This window comes from Balaenoptera borealis (genome assembly GCF_965194805.1).
Source record: "Balaenoptera borealis genome assembly, chromosome: 7".
NCBI lineage: Eukaryota > Metazoa > Chordata > Mammalia > Artiodactyla > Balaenopteridae > Balaenoptera > Balaenoptera borealis.
Window position 1 is genome coordinate 124,315,736 of NC_138864.1, and position 19,332 is coordinate 124,335,067.

The 19,332-nt window shown below is 65.5% G+C and overlaps 1 protein-coding gene across 9 annotated transcripts in view; it reads left to right on the top strand.

Annotated features, from left to right (window-relative positions):
- AGAP3 (ArfGAP with GTPase domain, ankyrin repeat and PH domain 3) overlaps positions 1 to 19,332 on the top strand; it is a 59,243-nt gene that overhangs the window by 29,353 nt on the left and 10,558 nt on the right. For 3 of the 9 annotated variants that reach the window (XM_082399112.1, XM_082399113.1, XM_082399114.1), the window contains exons 2-10: positions 2,607 to 2,665; positions 2,925 to 3,012; positions 3,197 to 3,282; positions 3,428 to 3,569; positions 3,978 to 4,112; positions 4,235 to 4,362; positions 5,973 to 6,131; positions 9,622 to 9,714; positions 14,250 to 14,354. In XM_082399112.1, the coding sequence (XP_082255238.1) occupies positions 2,607 to 2,665; positions 2,925 to 3,012; positions 3,197 to 3,282; positions 3,428 to 3,569; positions 3,978 to 4,112; positions 4,235 to 4,362; positions 5,973 to 6,131; positions 9,622 to 9,714; positions 14,250 to 14,354 (995 nt within the window). Of the gene's footprint in view, positions 1 to 282; positions 1,373 to 2,606; positions 2,666 to 2,924; positions 3,013 to 3,196; positions 3,283 to 3,427; positions 3,570 to 3,977; positions 4,113 to 4,234; positions 4,363 to 5,972; positions 6,132 to 8,523; positions 9,460 to 9,621; positions 9,715 to 14,249; positions 14,355 to 19,332 lie in introns of those variants that run through there. The other 6 variants (XM_082399109.1, XM_082399110.1, XM_082399111.1 and 3 more) reach the window with 5 other exon arrangements.

Below are 19,332 nucleotides of genomic sequence, written 5' to 3' on the forward strand. Positions count from 1 at the left end.
CTGGTGGGTCACCTTCTGGTTCTTCCCTGGAGAAAGAGCCAATGGCCTGCTTCTCTCCAAAACCGAACTCAGTGTGTGGTGTGCCGAGGACTGTTACTTATTTGGCCTGCTCTTAATGACACCTCCTCACCTGCCTGCCCCGACCGAGGAGGAGCCCTGGGCTGGAATCTCCTGTTTTCTCAGGGCTCGGGGGCTGCCCCAGCAGGCTGCCTCCCCTGCGGCCGCCGTTCCTGGGTGTTCCAGGCCAGGCTTGCCACCTCTCTCTCGGTGCTGGGCTGGCCCCCGGCCTCGCCAGGTCTGGGCTTGCCGGCTGCGAGGTGGAGGCGTTGAGGGACTCGGTCGGCCGACACCAGGTGCCAAGAGGCCGGAGGTCCGTGCGCCTCGGCCGCGGCCCCGGCCCGGGCCCAGCCCCGCGCCCAGCCCCGCGCCCCTCACCATGGGCCTGGCTCTCGACCGCGGGCCCTGAGCATGGAGCGGGGCTGGCCGCCAGGGGACAGCCGCAGCCGGGAGCGGCCCGCCGCCTGCCGCCGCGCCCTCAGCGTCTGCGACTCGCTGGACCTGCACGGCGCCCCGGCCGGCCGCGCCGCCTCTGCCCTGTGCGCCGTGCGCGAGGAGCCGGCGCGGCCGCGGAGCGTGTGCTCGGGCGGCCCGGGGCCACCGGCCGCTGGCGTCCGCGGCCTGCTGCTCGGCCTCCTGCGCCCACGTCTCGGCCGCCGCGGCTCCCCCGACGGCCTCCCGCCGGCTCCCCGGCCCGCGTCCTCGGGGAGCCCCGGCTCGGCCGCGCCCAGCCCGTCGCCCAGCCCCGCGCCCAGCCCCGCGCCGGCCCGGCGCAGCCGCCCCCGGGGGGCCCAGGTGCCGCGGCCCACCAGCATGACGTTTCTGGAGGTGAACCGCCTGGAGCTGGCGGCCGAGGCCGAGGGCGCTGGCGCGGGGCTGGGCCGCACGGGCAGCGCGGGTTTCCTGCGGGGCGCCTCGCTGTGGAGCAGCCAGCGCTGGCACGTGCTGCGCGGCGGCGGCGGGCGCAGCTCCCCGGGCCCCCGGCGCGGCCTGTCGGCGCTGAGGAAGAGCTTCAGCTTCCGCCTGCGCCGCGGCCAGGAGATCCGGCGCGCCGAGTCGGGGCTGCTGCCCCGGGCGCGCACCCGCAGCGACGGCGACGCCAGCTCCCTGGGTGCCTTCTCCAGCCGCCGCGACCTGCTGCTGGGCGCCGAGGCCCCGAGCGCCGCGCCAGAGCCGGGCCGGCCCCGCACTGCCGCCGGCCTCTGGAGGCTGCTCACCAGCCGCTTCCGCCGGAGGGAGCCGGCGCCCGCGCCGTCCGAGCCGCTGTGGAGCCGCCGGGCGGCCGCGGCCCCTGGGCTCCTGGGCGCGCCAAGCGGTAAGCAGGGAGAGCCCCGGCCTGCGTGGCCTCCCTGGTTGGCGTCCGGGGTTGAGGGCGGGTGTGAAACAAACTGGAAACCTACCTGGGAGAGGCGGGCGTGCCGTGTGGGCCTGGGGGCTAGCCGGGCTGGCCGAGGGGGATCAGCGCCGGGCAGGCAAGGCTCTGGGGTCGCTGGTGGGTCTGGAGAAGGTGTCTGTGGCAGAGGCGGCCTTCCAGGTGGGTCCAGGCAGGGCCTCCCGCCCGTGGCCCTAGCGAGGTGGAATGAGAGCGGCTCGGAAGGGCCCCTTCTCACTTTGGGTGCCTGAGGAGTTGGGGCCCGGGAGGGGAGGGATGGAGACTCACTCGGAGCCAGCGGGCTCTGGATGGGACCCTAGAACAGCAGCATTTCTAGCTCCCAGGCGAGGCTCTCGCCCTCACCTCTAGCTGCCTATGCAGATGAGTTTGGGGAATGCTTGTGGACCCGACGCCCTCACCTCTAGCTGCCTGTGCAGATGAGTTTGGGGAATGCTTGTGGACCTGACCGTCATAAGCACTGTTTGAGACAGCCTGGGGAGGGGGAGCAAGCCCAGCCAGAGAGGCTGGCCCAGGCCCAAGCTGCCCGGAGCTGACCACAGGATGTCCATTACAGCCTAGAGGATAAAAGAGAGGGGGGCTCGGGGTGGCTGGAGCCCGGCAGGAGCTGAGGATGGACTGGAGAGGAGGAGCCCCGGAGGCGGGTCTCTGGGACAGAGAGGCTGGTGGCCTCCTGCCCAGGAGGAGCCTGGGGACGAGGGCCGCTCCCCATTGGACCTGCCTCTCACAGAACAGGGCCAGGTAAGGGCTCCTCCCTCCTCAGCCTCCAGGAACGCGGTAGGCGGCCGCACCCTGCAAGGCTGTGCTGTTCCTACTTGCAGCACAGGCTGCAGCCCTGCGGCCCAGCTTGGGTCTGGCTGAGACCCACTGGAGGCCTCTCACCAGGTGGGGGGCACCAGGCCGGGTGTGGCTCGAGCTAGTAACTACTCACCTCGCTGGAGCAGTAAGAGGAGGGATCAGGTCCAGGCCAGGGGAAGTGAGGGCTGGCATCGCTCCGTCCCACCCGCGCAGAACGTTTCTGCTGCTTCCCAGGAAACGAGGGCGTGAGTGCTGTTTTCTGGCCTTGGCCTGCGAAGGGGCAGCGTCAGAGGCAGCAGGTGGTGGATAGCAAAGGTGTGTGTCCCATCCCAGTCCTGACAGGCGGCCTTCTCTCCCGCAGACTCCTTTGTGAACAGCCAGGAGTGGACCCTGAGCCGTTCGGTGCCGGAGCTTAAAGTGGTGAGTGAGGCCCATGGGAGGCCCAGGCAGCCCAGGGGCTGGGGGTGCGGGCTGGAGTGGTGGGCCGGCGTTGCTTCCCCTGCTTCCGGTCCCCTCCGTCTCTAGGCTTGGTCTCTCCCGTCACCCCTCTCCTCCCTGTTTCTCTTTGCTCGCCCATCCTCAGCACTGGCCCCTCTCCTTCCTGATGTATTAGCCTTTCCTGCCCCACGTCCTCCGTCCTGCCCTCTGACCGCTGCTCTCCCGCCTTCCTGTCCCACAGGGCATTGTGGGGAACCTGTCTAGTGGGAAGTCGGCCCTGGTGCACCGCTATCTGACGGGGACCTATGTCCAGGAGGAGTCCCCAGAAGGTGAGCGTTACGGGCCGGCCTTAATGGCCGCCGTCCCTCCTTCCCGTTGTCTGTGCAGGGGGGCTCCAGCCCCTTGTCTTTCTCAGTGCTCCCGTCTTCTCTGTTGGAAGCTGTGGATTTCTTCTGTTTGGCCCCCGTGGGCTCGCTCTTCTGGTTTTGGGCCTGACCGTGAACTCTGTCCTAGGGGGTCGGTTTAAGAAGGAGATTGTGGTGGATGGCCAGAGTTACCTGCTGCTGATCCGAGATGAAGGAGGTCCCCCCGAGCTCCAGGTGATGCTCCTGTCCCCAGCCCTGGCCTGTGGTGCCCCTTTCTCGAGGTTCCCACTTGGGACTGGGCAAGGTTGCGTGTGGGGAGAGGGGTACGCCGTTCGCCCGTGCCCAGGTGAGGGTGGTAATTGTGCTCGGTCCCCCCTAGTTTGCTGCCTGGGTGGACGCGGTGGTGTTTGTGTTCAGCCTGGAGGATGAAATCAGCTTCCAGACGGTGTACAACTACTTCCTGCGGCTCTGCAGCTTCCGCAACGCCAGCGAGGTGCCCATGGTGCTGGTGGGCACGCAGGGTGAGCGGGCCAGCAGGGGTGACGCGGGGGCTCTGGGCCCCCAGGTGGCAGGTACGAGAAAGCCTGGCTTCCCCGCCCTCCTGGCGCTGGACCAGCCCTTTCGTGTCGCCCTACAGAGGGCACCTCCTCTTTGCCCCGTACGCGCTGGGCCTTCCCCAGCTAAGATCCTGCCATCCGTGTGGTGGTCATGTCCACATTTTGAGATGAATAAACAGAGTGGCCGGCTCGTTTCCACCCAGTGAGTCGGTGGCAGAGCTGGAACGAGGCCCAGACACCCGTATTCTCATGCTCCGTGTCGTCCGCTGCCCGGGCTCTTTGCCCACCCACCCTCTGACCAAACGGCCCACCGGCCAGCAGCCTCAGCTTCTCAGCAGGCTGAGTCAGTCCCCACTCTCCCGTCTCCAACAGACGCCATCAGTGCCGCGAACCCGCGGGTCATCGACGACAGCAGGGCCCGCAAGCTGTCCACAGACTTGAAGCGCTGCACCTACTACGAGACGTGCGCCACCTACGGGCTCAACGTGGAGCGCGTCTTCCAGGACGGTAACTCGGCGCTGGGGACGCTCCCGCAGAGTGGGGTCAGGGGGGCGGGGGGGGGGGCAGCTCTAAGCTGGGCTCCTCCCTCCTCCCCAGATGGGTAATTTTGACTGTGCTGTCCCCTGCAGTGGCCCAGAAGGTAGTGGCCTTGCGGAAGAAGCAGCAGCTGGCCATCGGGCCCTGCAAGTCACTGCCCAACTCTCCCAGCCACTCGGCCGTGTCCGCCGCCTCCATCCCGGCCGTGCATATCAACCAGGTGCGGCCAGCCTCCCCCCGCTGCCACCGCACGCCCCGCCCGCCGCGGCCCTGCCTCGCCATCCTGTCTGTCTGCCTGCCTGTCCCCACCTCGTCTGGTCTGCCGCCTTGCGGATGGTTTGAAAGCACTGGCTCGAGTTCCCTTAGCCTGCACGACTGGCCTGGCCTGGCCTCCTCTGTACCCCGTGGTGACTGCCTTCCCGCTGGTTCCCATCCCTGCTCGACACTCTTCTCGCCCCGCAGCTGCAGCAGCTGAGGCCGCCTAAGCATTTGCTCTGGTCAGCCACGTTAGCGCTATCTCAGTGCCCGCTTCCCGCGCAGCCGTGCTCAGGAGGCTCTAAGCTGAGCTCGTCCCTGCTGGCCCTTCTCTCGGTGTTTGCATTTAGAAGGGCAGCACTTAGCCACAAGGGCCAGTGGCATTTGTGACGTGTGGGGTAGTGGGGGTGTTGTGAGCCGGGTCCTGCCAGGGTTCCTCCCGTATTACCACTTGGACACCCGCCCACTTCCTGGGCCTACTGCCTGGTTACTCTTGGCCCTCGGTAGGCAGGCCAGTACTTCCGTAGCTGCATCTCCCCGCTCAGTCCCTGCTCGGCGGAAAGCCCTGGGCCACATCACAGGTGTGCGCGCTGAGTGGTCAAGCGGACAGCCACTCCTTTACTTCTGCCAAGGGCCATTGTCTTTCTGAGGCCCCCTGGCCCACCAGTGTCCTGATGACAGCCTGGTGACTTTTCCAGAGAGCCCTCCCTTTAGCGCTTTAGAAGGCGTCAGGGCTTCCCCTGTAAGCGCTCCCCCGTGGAAGAAAGGAGGCACGGAAGGTCTTTCTTCACTGTCTCTGAGCGGCTCTGCCTCAGCTGCAGAATCAGCTGTGCACGGGGGCCCTGCCCGCCGAGGGGCAGCAGCTCAGGTGTTTTGTTCCCTTTGTACGGCTTAGGATTCGAGGAGGCTGCCAGGGCAGGACACGTCCTCTATTTAGTGATCATCCGATGGGCCATTAGGGGGTGGCCTTGTCAAACTGTGTTTCCCGAGTCCTGGAGTAGACACTGCCAAGCACCTGCTGTCTCTCTGCTGAGATCCTCTGCTGCTTCCTCTGGAGCGGTCTTAGCTGTTCTGCTCTCCACCCCGGCCCTCCTGTATCCTGTGCTCTGTCACCCACGCTGCCTAGGAGCAAACCGCATCCTCCCCCTGCACTCTGAGGCCCATCCTGGCCTCCTGCAGCCTTGCTCTTTGTCACTGACTTGGGGAGCTCATCCAGGGTGACCTGCCACCTCGCGGCACACCCACCTGTGAGCCAAGACTCCACAGTTTGTTCTCTTCTGGCCTCTGTCACTGACTCCAACCTGCTAGCATTTGCCTCCGATTCAGCTCCCTGGCTGACCCCGAATGGCCCCTGCTGGGGCCCTAGTGGGGCAGCCCAGTGCGGTGACCACCGGGTCCTGCTGGCCTCCAGGCCGTGCTCCCTTTCCCCTTGGTACCACCTGTAGGAGCTAGTGGCCCCTCTGCTGCCCCACGAGCCCCCGGCCAGGTCTCCGCCCCGCAGTGTTCCCAGCTCCCGCCTGCCACCCGCCCTGCGCCCCTCCCGGAGCCGCCCTCAGCAGCCCTCTCTGTCCTTAGGCCACGAATGGCGGCAGCAGCGCTTTCAGCGACTACTCATCCTCAGTCCCCTCCACCCCCAGCATCAGCCAGCGGGAGCTGCGCATCGAGACCATCGCTGCCTCCTCCACCCCCACACCCATCCGCAAGCAGTCCAAGCGGCGCTCCAACATCTTCACGGTACGTGCCCGCCCCTCCCGCCTGCCCGGCCGCCTTCACCAAACGGGCAGGGCCGAGCCCCCAGCCCCCGGCTGGGAGGGAGCAGGCAGGACGATGCCACCTGCCGACCTCCATCCCCACTGACGCGCGCCACTTCCGTCGGCTCCTTACCGGTGCCCCCCATCCACACTCAGACTCTTCCAGACTGTTCCTCCGAGCCCATGGGGCCGCCCTCCGCGCATCCGCACAGACCCTCCTCCCGGCTGCACACACACACCCTCCCTCTCCCCGACCCCGTAGGGCTTCCTGGCCAGCTTGAGGGATCTCTGGACGCGTCTGCTCTAACTCTGAGGCACCCGTGATTCCGCAGTTGTGGACTGAGGCCCCAAGATTGTTTGCCAGAGGCTACAGGAAGCGTTTGCTGGCAGAGCTAGAACGAACAGGGCCCAGGCCTCCAGTGCACCTGCCCGCTCTTTTCATTCTCCCACGCTTCCCACCCGCTGCTGCCATCGGCCTAACGAAGGCTTAGCCGTCTTTCCCCAGGCCTCCATCTCCTGATTCCCTGCCTCGGTCCCCCCACAAGCTCTTCCTCTCCCCGTCCCCGCAGACCCCGCCCCCAGGGTCCCGTGCGCCTTCCGCCGTAGGGGCCCAGCCCGTCAGCTCTTAGGTGTCCTGAGCCTGCATCTGACACGCAGTGCCCACCCCCAAACTCACCGTCCAGCTGGGACTTGGCTGGACCATTCCGGGAGTCTTGGGTCAGACACAGGTGGGTGAGCTGCCCGTGTGGACTCTCAGGAGGTCGCCCTGTCCTTCTGCGTCACTCCACGTGCCTCTTTCTGAGCGTCAGGGCTTGGCTGTCAGTCCAGCCCCGCAGGTCAGGCCCCGGCCAGGCTCTCAGGAACCCCGTCCAGACAGAGCCAGTGCTCCCCAGGCCTCGCCCATTCGTCCTGGCCTCCGCCTGCCCGGCGCACTTCTGCCCAGTCTGCCTGCCTCTGTCCGCCCCGTGCCTGCCGCGCGCCCTCCCTGGCCATGCTGACCGACCCCCTCCCTGCTGCCAGTTGCCGCCGTGTGTTACAGCCGCCCCGCCCCCAGCCCCAACCCTGCTTGGACTCGCAGCTCCTCGTCTCCCGTGCACGCCCATTGAGACGCACAGCGCCTTGGGCTGCCTGCTTGTGCCCACACCTCCTGCTGCTGCCGCTGCCGCCATAGAGCCCGTGGGCGACCTGTGTTTGCAGTGACTGCTATCCATGCCCTCAGCACCTGCTCCCTGACGTCCTGCCTCAGTCACCTGCTCCCTCCCCACCATTCTTCACCTCTCACCTTCCTCTGCCTTCCTCTGCCGCTGGTCCTGCAACACCCCCGGGCACGCGCTCTTCCCTCTGCCGCCCGGGCCCAGGGCCCCGGGCGCCCTCGCCAGCGCCCTCGTGCTCCCCGCGCTCTGCTGCCTGCTCCGCTGAGCTGCTTCCGCCCGCCCGCCTCGCCGCGTGCGTCCTGGGCACAGCCGGCCCCCGTGCCCTTTCATTCTCTCCATCTTCACCGTGGCAACCTTATTTTTTCTTTCCGTTGTTTCCATGGTGACCTCACTTGCGCCATTGTCCCCGAGGCAGCCTCAAGACATGTCCGTCTCTAGAGGTGCATCTCGGGACCTCCCCTTCTCATCGTCGCTGCTGGGGCCACCCCCTCACCCTCCTCGTCCTCCCCAGCAGGGCCACGCCTGTTCTGTGGCTGGCGCCCCTGTGACTTTCCTGCTGGACATGGCCGCTGACGTCCCCCATCTCCCCCATGACTTCATGTGCTCGTTGCCACTCTTGCCCTGCTTCCCGTCCTGGGGGGGGTGCCCCTCTGGGCTCCCAGGGATCCTCTGGTGGTTGGGGCCTCTCTGCTCGCCAGCCTGGCTGGGACAGCCTGCACCCTGCTCCCCACGACCGGCTCTTCTGTCTGGGGACCCGGTGGCAGCGGGCCCATCCACCTTCCTCCCCCCTGGGCCGAAGGGGCAGAGGCTGTGGCGCCCAGGAGAGGCCCGGGGCAGGCGCTGACGGTGGAGCCGCGGGCGGTGGCCCTTGGCCCGGCTCTTCCCGCTCCTTTGGCTGTGCTGCCCCCGTGCTGCAGCTGCGGACCTTTGCCTCTTCCTTGTGCCCTTGGCTCCTGGCGGCCTGGGTGAGCAGGAGGATGTAGGGCCCGGAGTGGAGAACACTCCCCGCTGAGATGGACTGCCCGGCCCGGCCCGCCACTGCTGCCGCCATCTCCCCCCCGCCCCACTCCTCCTCCTCCTCCTCCTCCTCCTCCTCCTCCTCCTCTTCATCCCGCTGCCGCCTCTCCCCAGGCGCCTGGGTCTCTGCCCTCACCAGTGCTGACCGACTATGCGGGGCTTGAGTATAACTTGCCAAAATCTTTATTCTTTCGATATTTGCAGATATGTGCCACTGTTTCCAACTTTTCATCAACAAAAAGGCCTTTCCAACTCCTTCCAAATTAGAAGACCAGGTGGTGACACACAGCACCTCTGGACATTCTCCCCTGTGCGGGGCCGGAGGCGGGCCGGGCCCTGGGACTGCTCTCAGATGAGAAGCGGCCGCCGTGCTCCCCACTCCAGAGACCCACAGGAACCTTTGTAACTAACCCCCACCCCCAGGGAAGGCTAGGAACACCGGAGCCCGCGGCTGGGGGCTGCCAGGGACCAGCCCTGCTGGATGCGCTGCGCCAGGCTCGCTGCATGGAGAAGAAGGGAGCTCGGCCCACGCCCGGCGCCGGCCAGCGACGAGGCCCAGAGGCCGGGGCGTCCGAGCGCCCGCCCGGCCGGCGGTCCAGCTGCTCCTGGGGGAGCTCCCCCGCCCCTCCCCTCCTCTGCTCCTTCCTGCATGGACTTCTGCCGTTCCTGCTCCGCTCCGGACGCCGCAGCCACGCCGCCGCGCTTGCCTTCCCCTCTCTTGGCCTCCCATTTCCTAGGATCCGCATTCGGGCGGGCTCTGCCCCAGGAGCCCGGCAGGGGCGCAGGGCCTCTTCTGGCCTCTCTCCTCTCTCTCTCCATCCACTGTGCCCCTCGGGCCACGCCGCCGTGCTCGGCGTAATGTGCCATGTGGTGTCTGTGCCGCAGACGGGCCGCTACCCGCTCACTTCTGGACTTCGCTCTCCCTGGTGGTCATGCCCTGTGCTCCCGGCCATGTCCCTCAGCCCCACCGTCCACCTCTCCTCGCCCCTTCCCGTCTCTTACGCCCCAGCCCCCTGGGCTGCGCGCTCCTCACGCCCTCGGTATCTCGTGTCCTTGCTCTTTTGTAAGGGGCGGGCCCGGCCCAGTGACCTGTGCTGCTCTGTATGGTGCCGTGTGTAAGAATAAACCCGTTGGAATACTCGTGGTCTCAGTTCCTTCCCGGTCCCGCCGCCCCGGCCCTGCCCCACGGCTAGGGCCCGCCCAGGAGGAGGGAGGACGGGAGGGCTGGCTGGGGATTCCAGGTGGGCTGCTGACCCCGCAGACCCTGGGCCCCTTTAACACGCCTCTTCTGTTCTCTTCCAGTCTCGAAAGGGCGCCGACCTGGACCGGGAGAAAAAAGCCGCCGAGTGCAAGGTGGACAGCATCGGGAGTGGCCGGGCCATCCCCATTAAACAGGTCAGCACTCCCTTCCCCTGGGGCTGCAGAGGAGCTGAGACGAAGCCCAGGAAATGTTAGATGATGGTTCTTTTCGGGGCCTCTGGAAGATGGTGAGAGAGGCCAGCGCCCTGCCCCTGCCAGGCCTGAATCCTTAACAAGGAGAGTTCTCCTGCTGAGAAGAACTCCCAGCACAGCGGGGAAGGGTGGCGGGAACCCTTACGCTGCCAGTTCCTCCTCGCCACCACAGGGGGGCAGCAGAGAGCCGCCTGCCATCCTCAGCTGCTCTTCGCTGGTGGTGGTTCTGGAGGTGGGCGGCCCTGGAGGAGGGTTTGGTCTCTCTGGCCTCCCTCCCCTCCTCCCAGAAAAAGAAGAGAATTCTCAAAAGAGGAGTACGCGTTGAAGGGCTTACCGAGGGCTGTTCCTACCCTGGGTTCACTGGCCCAGTCTTACCGTGTGAGCCTGTTTGTCTGTAAAGACGAAACTTAGTGGAGGGGCCACGTCCTGGTAGGGCCTCTCCCTCACCTCCTTCCTGAGTCACTGCCTGGCAGGGCTGGGCCGCCCGGTGTTGGATCCTCCCAGACCTCCTGTCGTGGGTCTCTCTGCTGGAAAAAGATGTTGAGTGATGGAGGGGTCTTTGTGCAGAGTTGATGGTGTGCCGGGCAGGCAGGGCTCTAGAACTGCTGAGCTGGCCTGGTGGTCAGTCCGCTGTACCCACAGGGTGCTGCGCTTGGCCCAGATCTTCTTGGGAGCCGGTGGTTAGAGATGCTGTGTCTACAGGGGCTGTGATGTCCGTTTTTGACCACAGAGGAGACTGGTGTGGCTGGAGCACCTGAGGTCAGCCTGGCCAGGGCCCTGTGGTCAGGTTTGGCTCTCCAGACTGGGGCTCCTGGAGCCTGTAGGTAGTGTGACCAGAATTCTGGTGTTAGGGATGGGGGTTTCTGACCCCACAGTGAAGGTCCATTGGGTTTTGGGAAGGCTTTCGGGGCCCAGGGGACAGAGTGAGGAGCACTGTGTCGCTCCACGCCCTCTGTCTGTGCTTCAGCCCTCCCTTGAAGTGTCACCACGGTGATGTCCAACAGGCACTGCTCTAGTTGGGTCAGCCTGCCCGGGGGCGCATGGAGGGCCTGGGAGAATGGCAGTAGGCAGTCTCCTCCCCGTCCCTGTGTTTGGTCATAGAACTGGTCCATAAACCTGCTGATGGTGTGACTGAGTGTCTCTGGGGCCGTGCTAACCGAGGCCTCCTCACAGGGCCCTCGCCAGGCCAGGCAGGGGACTGTCACTCCCCGCTTTGGGGCGTGTGCTCTGAGTACACACACATGCGCACGTAAACATTTAACAGATACAGTGCTTATCCCCACCCCCCCGCCCGTGCTCTGAGATAAGTTAGCCCCAGACGCCCCCTTTCCTGTCTGGGGTCGGTCTGATTTATCTGTTCCCTGAGTCCCCCACGTGGACGGGAAGGCGGGGCTGTGAGGTGGGGGGTGAAGCCCGGCCAAAGGGGTCAGCTAGGGCCCTGGAGTGTCACAGGCCCCCAAACCTCAGGGACACTCCGGAGGAGGAGGCACCAGCCAGGAAGCTGCCCGCTGGAGGCAGGTGCCTAGCCGCGCCGACCTCACGGGGGCTGGGGGCGTGCCTGCCGTTGGGACCGCGTCCTTCCACCACTCTCCCCTCTCCCGGCCAGTGGCCATTCCTTGCGCGCCCCCCTCCCCCCCCCCCCACCTCCCCGACCCAGGGCCGGGCTAAGCCCTTTCCCGCTCTCCTGTCCCGTTCTTCTCCCCATTCCCTTTCTCCCCTCTCTCCCCCCTCTGCTCCTGCTGGGAGTGGAGATTGCATTTCAGTTGCCATTTGCATTCCCAATCAATCCGGACTCCGCAATTAAGCCGGCTGGCGGAGCTGGGAGGGAGGCGGCGGCGGGAACGGGTCCTCTGGGGGCTGTCGCCTCCGCACCGCCCCCATTCCGCCCCAGATTGCTTCCTGCTCCGCCGTGCGCAGCCGGCCGGCCAGGGAGGGGAGCAGGAACCCCTGGAGCTCGCTCTCTCTCCTCGGAACGGGCTGTGAGCGGGACGCAGGCGCCGGTAGGGCAGGGCAGAAGGGGCCGGGCAGGTGCGAGGCGGGCTGAGCGTGTGGGCGCGGGTCAAGCCCCAGCGGCCGCGATCGCTCCTCCCCCGCCCCCCGCCCCGGCGCTCCTCCCACGCCCCCCGCCCCGGCGCTCCTCCCACGCCCCCTGCTAACGAGCGTCAGAGCAGCGTCAGAGCATCATTACGCCGTCCGCGGCGCCTGGGCCTCGTGGGCCTCCTCCCGAGAGGGGCCCAGGTGAACGAGGAGAAAGAGTTCTGGGTAGAGCAGGGCTTCCCGCTTACACCGGCCTCCTCGGCATCCTGACTCCTGATTTCCCGATGGGGGCGGGGGAGGAGGGGGAGGGGCTCTGTAGGTGAGTCCGCGCTCCCTCCCGAGGAGACTGAGGCCCAGACAGTGACACGACTCGCTTGATGTTAAGAGCTAGTTGGTGGCAGAACGGGCACGGAGTCAGGTTTCCCTTTCCCTTGACCAGGAGCCGGGGCTGGACCAGGAGGGAGCCTGGTGAAGATGAAGGGAGAGAGGAGGGAGGGCGGGCTCAGGTGTGAAAGATTTGAGAACAGAGGCCCTTGTGGAACCTTCCATCGAGGCTTGGCGAGGCTTGGGGAGCAGGTGGGAAAGGAGGGAGTGAGATGGGGCGCAGGCGAGCCAGCCGTGATGGCCACTCCCAGGGGAGCGGGATGGGCCTGGGCCGCCTTCTCCAGAGTCTGGCCGGCAGTCCTCAGGGCCGTGGTCCACACTCAGGGGAGAGGCAGCGGCTGAACTGTTTCCACGTTCCTGGCCTGTGAGGGGATGGCTGCCACGCCCAGAGGCCGGTCGCCAAGGTTCCTTCGCGGACCATGAAGCAGGGGTCCCGGTGGCCTTCAGGGATGTTCCGGCCAACCTGTTGTCTAGTGAAAGTCCCGTTCACACCCTTGGCCTTCAGAAGCTCTTTGTGAGGAAAACGGGACCAGGTAGCAGCAGTGTCCTTAGGTGGCCTACAACTCAGGTGGCCTCACTTCCCGCAGCTGCATCTGTCTTTGGGGGCAGGAGGAGGAGGATAGAGGAAGGAAATGGGGGAGCAAGGATGTGAAACACCTGTGGGAAGTGGGACTGGAACGTAGGGCCCTTTGTTACCGCCACCTCAGGCCCTGTTGTGGGGAGAGATGGGGCGGGAATCCCAGCCCACCTGTTTGTTAATCTCATCCCCCTAGGGCTGAGCCTTCCAGTAGGAAGCCTTAGCAGGGGAGGGGGCCATGGAATCGGGGGTTTACCCTCCACCTTCTCTCACTGTGAGTCTCTTGACCCCCATTTCCGGCTTGTCTGAGGGCAGGGCCCTCCCCTCCTGTAGGACAGGCCGGCACGGGGGCTCTGGCAGCTCCTTTGCGACCCGCTGGGGACTTGGCGTGCTGCCCGCTCTCGCCCAGCCGGGGCAGTCCCGCTGTGAGGGGCCTGCCCCCCCAGGAGTTCCGTCCAAGAATGTCCAGGGAGCACTGCCTCTTCTCAGCCCTCCTGAATTTGGGGAGGGGGCCCCACAGGGGTGATGCCGGCCCTGGGGCACCTGCCGCCTGTGCACGTCCGTGTCCCATCCCGACCCGAGCTCCATCCTCGGCCGTTCTCCCGTGCTGTCTGCTGTTTCCAGGCGAGAGCCAGTGGGTGAGGGACCGTCGGGGGTTATCATCAGGGGAGGGCAGCAGAGGCCGTCTGGAGTGTGGGTGGACGTCTCGTCTGCCTCGGTGAGGTCTACCCCCCACTCGCAGCACCTCCCACAGCCGCCCGGTCTCGGCTGGCTCTTCCCCGCCCCGTCCACCAGCTGTTCCCCGAGCGTCTGCTGCATCCCAGGAGTGTCGCGGTGCTGAGGGTGTCGAGGAACAGCACTCCCAAATCCCTGCCCCTGGGGAGCTCTTGTTCATCCTGATGCCCATCTCACCTCCACGCCCAGTGTCTTATCAGCTCACACGGGAGATTTGGTTGCCGGGCTGTACGGCTGGGTCTTCCCACTGCCTGCCTTGGGGGAGACTGGGCCATTCTGGGGACGGTAGGGGCTTTTCTGCTCTATTTGGGGCTGCCACAGGGGGTGGGAGGCCAGGGCCCTCCTGAGGTCTCTGTGCTGTCGTTCCCCCCATCCCTGGGGACGGCGGGTGGGAGCAGCAATGCCTGGAGGCCATCTGAACCCCCGCCTCCCGTTGCTGACGTAGTTCCACACCCTGGGGGAGAGGACACCCCCCTGCCATGCGACGGTGTCCATGGTAACTGGGGAGGTGGGCTCCAGGCTGCTCCCTGAGGACGGTCAGGGGCAGCCAAGTGCCATAGATGGGTTCATCCGCCTGGCTCTACCTGGTTCAGTTTTAGTCCCGTGTGGCCTCTCCATGCAGATAAGCGCAGTGACCCGGGAGGACAGGGGCCGGAGGATGCTGTGACCTGCGGACTCGGAGACCTTCTGCATAGCTGTGACGTGTGGGCCTGGCTTCTGTCTCTGATCCAGCCTCTGTCCTCAGGGCGTCCTGCTCAAGCGGAGTGGCAAGTCCCTGAACAAGGAGTGGAAGAAGAAGTACGTGACCCTGTGTGACAATGGGCTGCTCACCTACCACCCCAGCCTGCACGTGAGTCCGGGGGCTGCGCCTGGGGAAGGCTGGGCGCGGAGGACGGGAAGCGGGTGTGGAAGGGCTGACTCCAGGGCCGGAGGGAAGCGACCTGAGCTCAAAAAGACCTTTCCTCGAGAAAGGGCCTCGCTTTGGTGGCTTGGGAGCTGCACAGACACTGAAACCCAGGCCCAGGCTGAACACTGCACGAAAGCTCTGAGTCTTGGCTGAGCCCTTTGTGTTTTTTGTTTTTTTGGTTTTTTTTTTTTAAAGGGATGACCTTGTCACTCCCATTCACTTTTTTTTTTTTTAAATATATATTTATTTTTGGCTGCGTTGGATCTTCGTTGCTGCGCGCGGGCTTTCTCTAGTTGTGGCGAGCGGGGGCTACTCTTCATTGCGGTGCGCGGGCTTCTCATTGCAGTGGCTTCTCTTGTTGCGGAGCACGGACTCTAGGCGCGCGGGTTTCAGTAGTTGTGGCACGCGGGCTCAGTAGTTGTGGCTCGTGGTCTCCAGAGCGCAGGCTCAGTAGTCGTGGCGCACGGGCTTAGTTGCTCCACGGCATGTGGGATCTTCCCGGACCAGGGCTCAAACCCGTGTCCCCTGCATTGGCAGGCGGATTCTTAACCACTGCGCCACCAGGGAAGTCCCGGCCGAGCTCTTTGGAGTAAACTCACCCCCGGGGACGGTCACCCCTGGGCTAGGCTGGTGTGCGAGTCAGGTTCTACATCCTACACTCTAGTTGTTTTAAGAGCTGGATTGGGCCCGTTCACATGGAATTGCTCAAGCTGGGGGGGTCGGTGTTGCCAACAGTTGTGTCTCGGGGAGCCGCACCATTGGGGTTACGCCTGGGCTCCTGGGGTGATGGGGAGCGAAAGGGCAGTTAAGCCAGGGCTGCTGGGCTGGCGGGCCTGGACAGACCCCCTTGGGAAGAGGAGCGTCAGGGGCACTGTTGGTAGGGCAGAGGGGTCTGGAAGGGTGTGGCCGATGCCCGGGGAGGGGCTGGGGCGCGGTGACTGTAGCGTGGCCCCCGTGGCAGCTCCCCCACCCTTCCTTCCTCCCCCCCCTCGCTGCGTGGCTCCAGCACACAGCTGTCACCAGAATCCATCTCTGTCACCACCCCACTGTGGGGCTAATGAGTTCTCCCGTGAAGCCCCTGAAGCGCAGCACGTGGGCTGGCTCCACCCCCGGCCCGGAGGCCCCAGGCCTGCCTCCGAGGGTCCCTCGCCGGCCTTTGAATCTGCACAAGGTGTCAGGGGTCCCCGACCTGAGACGTGCTGGGGTCTGCGGTTCGGCCATAGCTCCATCCTGAGAGCACCACCCAGGACGGCTGAGAAAGCTCACAGGCCTGGTGTGGGCCTTTCCAGTGAGGCCAGAGCCCAGCCTGGCCCTCTGGGTGCCTCTGGACCTGGCCCTTCCCTTCAGCTCGGGGCCTCTTACTCCACAGGGCGGGAGCTGGTGCCATGATACTGGGGGTGAGGGGGGTTATAGACGAGGGGCCACGGCCGGGGGGCCTTGGGAATTTAGCACAAAGGCTCCTGGTGCCGTCCTCTCCCCCGTTCTGGCCTCCTCCTCGCCCAGGACCTGGTCCCGCTGCTGAGTCCACGCAGGACAAGAGCCAGCAAGGCTACTGGCAGAGCCCTGACGAGAGGCACCGTGTCTCAGGGAGCAGGGAGCGTCCGCGGGTGCAGCGCCCCCAGCCAGAAAGAGCAGGACCGCGGTATTTCCCAGCAGAGAGGGTCTGGGCCCTGCTGGCTTCCAGCGCCCACAGCCCAGGCAAGACACACGGGTCCCTGCCCAGGCACCTGCTGGCTGCTGGGCTGAGAGCTGGCCTGTCTGAGGCCTCTGTTTCCCCACCTGTGTGGCAGTGGCCTTCACCCTCCCCTCTGCTGCATCCTTACCTGTTCCTCCTGCTTCACGCTGCCCGGGCTGGGCGCACTGTGCCCACTGCTGGTCCCACGGCCCAGAGAGAGGAGAGGGATGGGAGCACCCCAGAGAGAGGAGGAGAGGGATGGGAGCGCCCCAGAGAGAGGAGGAGAGGAATGGGAGCGGGGTCTCGGCACCGGGAGGAGAGTGCCCGGCGTTGTGTTTGCTTTTGGTTTCGGAAGGGAAGGTAAAGGCCTGAGGGATTGCTGTTTTTACACACAACTTAACAAACTGGAGAGCAGAGGCTCGCTGGGGTTTGCCGGTTCATCAGTCACCCAGCCAGTGGCTGGGCTGAGACTTGGCCCACGACTTTGAGCGTCGCCCAGATTTTTCTGTACGTGCCAGGAGCGCCTCCCTTCGGGGCTGCCTGAGAGTCGCTGGAGAGTTACCACTGGGGCAAGTAAGGTGGCTGGGTGGGTGGGGCGGGGGGAGCCGGCAGCCCACGTGCCTGGCCCGGCTGGGCGGCGGACGCTCTCGGAGTCCCGTCCAGCGCTGTGCTGCCCGTGAACTGTGTGTGGCTTAGTGTGTCGGGCCCGGGACAGGGTCTGGCGGCAGGCGCTTCCAGGCTGTCGCTGCTTTCTTGCGAGGTGAATCGAAGAGGCCGCCGGCTCTGCTGGCCCCCGCCGGGCCACAGGACGCGGCGAGGAGGTTGAGAGCGTGGCCTCCCCATCCGTCAGCGCTTCAATGGCTGCCCTCTGGCTCCGGGGTCAAAGTGCACGTCGTTCCCCAACTCCCCACATGCTGGATGTCCCGAGCAACCAGCACGCGCAGGTGGCGGCCTCCCTGCCCTCTAGACGCTTCTCTTCTCATTCAGGAGACACGAATCAGATTCGAAACCGTGGTGACAGTGAAAGCACGAGGGAGGCCAAGCCAAGGGTCTCCGTGCGCGGCCCCAGGGGCCTGAGTTCCCTCCCGACAGAGGCTGCTTTGCTCCGACCGCCCCTCGCCTCTCGGTTTCCATCCTTGGTGGCCGCCGCACTCCTGTTGCTAGCTCACCCACCTCCATCCCCCCTTTGCCGTGTTTTCCAACCTGAGCAAGCTTCCCAGCTTCCAGCAGTGAGCAGGGACCCTCCGTCCCCGGAGCTGCCTGCTTCCGTTGGAGGCGCCCTCCTGTTAGGGAGCCGGAGAGGAAGGCCCGTCCGGGAACTCCTGGCCTAGCCCGGCCTTGCCCGGCCTTGCCCAGGAGACCCGAGGGCAGCGGTGCTGGGGACCCGCCTCCCGATGGAGGCCGGGCGGCCTGGCGGGACGGGCCGGGCTGCAGAGGAAGGGCTGGTGGGCAGGCCTCGAGCCTCACGCCCAGCCCCTGCCTAGCCCCAGAGAGCCCGCCACAGCCTCTCCCATTTTGCAGCCGGCGAAGCCATTCACACAATCACCTTCTGTTAATTCTATCTGCAACATCAATTAAATTGTTTGTAGAAACTAATTGAATGTGGCTTAATCACACATCTTAATAGCTTTCCACGCTCTGAACTCGTTGTTAATTCCAGTAATAAAACGAGATGAGAATGCTGGCTGGGTAATTAGCGAGGAGGCTGGGGAAGAAATTGCTGTTTGATGGTGGGTAATAAAGGCAGCCGTGGTGACCGCTCTCCAGAGCAGCCGCTCCCACCGCCACTGCCGAGCCCCCCGTTCTGCTGACGGAGGGAAACGCTGTTGCTCTGCCCCGGACGCCCCGTCCCTGCTGCTGCCTTCTGAGCTCCTGGCCGCACTCTCCCTGGGGCCAGGCTCCGCCTCTGGGCCCAGGCCTGCAGCTGGCCGGGTGCTGGCCTGCTCCCCGCACCCGCCGAGCAACCAGTGCCCGTCCGAGGTGGTCGGGGATGCTGAGGGCCGGTGCTTTCCCCTGACGTTGGTTGCTGGCTCCTTGGCCCTGAACGGAGCCCCTCCGTGTGGCTCTTTTTCTTGGCCTGGGGTCAGCTTCTCCCGCCGTGTCCCAGCCTGGTTATCCCAGGGCTGTCGTGGGGCCTGAAAACTGTTGCAGCTGCTGTGACCTCCTTGTGAACTAGAGCAGCCCAAGCTCCTCCCCCAGGAAAGGGACTGCAGCTGTGCCTTCGTCCCAGCCAGCTGTTGACAGTCGTCTGGAGCCGCTGAGCTAGATGTGACTGTGTGCAGGGTCCTGGGTGCGTGCAGAAGCCGAGTCGGTGGGCTGTCGGGCCTGGAGTGAGGAGGGCCAGGACGGTGGAGTCACACGCTGGATGCTGGGCCGAGAGCAAGGCCAAAGGGCCAGCGGCCCCTGGGTGGGGCGGGCCAAGTTTGCTGGAGAAGGGACCAGGGGGACGGAGCCCTGGCAGCGCTCAGCAGAGCGGGGGTGAGAGGTCGCTGGCGGGGAGGGGGTCCTCCCGTGGGTGGAGCCCGCCCTCACCGACTTCTCAGTGATGTTGTTCTGTGCTTCTGAGACATGAAGCAGACCCCTCGGAGCGGAGGCTGCCTGAGGCCAGGCACCCGGCACTGTCCCTCACGCAGGACCAGGCGGTGGCAGGAGGGCACCAGCGCAGCGCAAAGCTGCAGGGAAAGGAGCTCCTCCCCTCCGGCTGGCTATGCCCTTGTTGTCTTTCTGAAGGGCCATCTGCCTGTGAAGGTGTCAGAGCCGCTTGGAGAATAAAGAGTGAGTACAGGCCCGGCCAGGCCTCCGGGAGCCGGGCTTGACTGGCGAGGCCAGCGTGCCAGCATCGGTGGTGCCCCGTCCTCCCCACGGGCCTCCTGGTAGTCCTGCCACTGGCCCTCACACTGGTCCCTCGATGACGCGCCCTGCGGTGAACTCCAGCCCGACGCAGAAGTGCAGGAGCAGGGCTGGTGCTGGGTGCTGTTTCCTTGTTCTCACTTCTCTTCATGACGGGAAACTCCCACGTTCTCTTGGCTCCTTAGGGCCAGGTGACCCCTTTCTACTTGATGTCCTCTCGGTCATTCACAGAGTGAGGGCAGCCCCTGAGCACCTCGCCAGCCCGCCCTGGCCCTGCTTCCCAACAGGCAGCACTCCCCATCGGCTCTTTTAAGCAGAGGACATTGTCCCTTTTCCCTGAAGCCAAAAGTTGAGAAGGTAGGAGGACACCTGGGTGACAAGGAGTGATGCTCCAAG